This window comes from Octopus sinensis, unplaced genomic scaffold (assembly GCF_006345805.1).
Source record: "Octopus sinensis unplaced genomic scaffold, ASM634580v1 Contig12425, whole genome shotgun sequence".
NCBI lineage: Eukaryota > Metazoa > Mollusca > Cephalopoda > Octopoda > Octopodidae > Octopus > Octopus sinensis.
In genome coordinates, this window is record NW_021832601.1 from 144,751 (window position 1) to 145,744 (window position 994).

Sequence of the window (994 nt, forward strand, 5' to 3'; positions counted from 1 at the left end):
CTCTTCTTCTCCTCAGCAGAAATGTATTTGAAATGATCAGTCATATCCAATTTTGGTTTCACGACTTCTGGTTTTACTTCGGGGACTTCCTCCTCCTCTTCTTCGTCCTCTTCAAACACTTGAAATGTTGAAAGGACCGGAGTTGTCTTTGCATCCGACGGAACTTCAAAGCACGTGGCAACTGGGGCCGTCGTTGTCGTTTGCGCATCTTAAATCACAAAAAATTAAATCCACTTAGTTTTAGAGCCGTAAAACCAATTTGTTTATCTTCAATAACTTCGGAAACTTCAGTAAATTGGACAATGTCCTCTTCCTCGTTGTTAGTTAGATCAACAGTTTCGCCAGGCTCTTCGTCTTCAGTTGTAGAAATGATTTCCTCTTCCACTTCTTTGTCTGTCAAATGTTTAAAAGCTCTCTTCTCGATCTTAAAATGTAGATCATTGGGGAAAACCTGTACTAAACGTTCTTCGACATGTTTTCCTCCTCGTTCAACCACACTTCTCCTCATATCTTCCACTTCAGCTAATTCCCTTTCTCTATCTCTCTTATCCCACTCAATCTCACGATCACGTGCATGTATTAGTCTTGCCAATTGACTTCCTCTGAAAATAGTCACAATACATATCCAACTTGTAATATTTTCCGTCGTCTCGATCGTCATTGTAAGACATTAGAAAGTCATATTTATGCTTGGTATCTTTCATCTATAAACGGAATGTTATGGCTAGAATACATTCGACTTATTCCTCTCTTCTATCCGCTCAGCCTCCTTTTCAAATTCTTTCTTCTTCTTCCGTTCTCTTGATTCCCAATTCCGCAAACACTATCAGGATTGACCGGGTAAATATATACATTAATATACGAGTTTTCCTTTTCCTGGGCTTCCCTGTCCAACCGAGTTTGTTCTTCCTCATCCTCAAGCTCACTGTTCGTAGTAATAAAAACAAAAAACCTTGAATTCCTTGACCTTTTAGACGCAGAACTCAATCCACAG

At 39.5% G+C, this 994-nt stretch overlaps 1 protein-coding gene across 1 annotated transcript; it reads right to left on the reverse strand.

The window, feature by feature from the left end:
- Positions 1–214: 214 nt before the first annotated feature.
- On the reverse strand, positions 215–686 carry LOC118761344. Its single transcript, XM_036499172.1, has 2 exons — positions 631–686; positions 215–600 (listed from the first exon to the last, which is right to left on the reverse strand). Exons 1-2 carry the CDS (start codon positions 659–661, stop codon positions 215–217), a joined length of 417 nt encoding a protein of 138 aa, XP_036355065.1. The 5' UTR covers positions 662–686.
- Between the last annotated feature and the right edge of the window lie 308 nt (positions 687–994).

Coding starts and splice junctions, on each gene's coding strand:
- LOC118761344 (XM_036499172.1), bottom strand. CDS start 661: ATGACGATCGAGACGACGGAAAATATTACAA. Junction 601..630: donor GACGACGGAAAATATTACAA/GTTGGATATGTA, acceptor CTATTTTCAGAG/GAAGTCAATTGGCAAGACTA.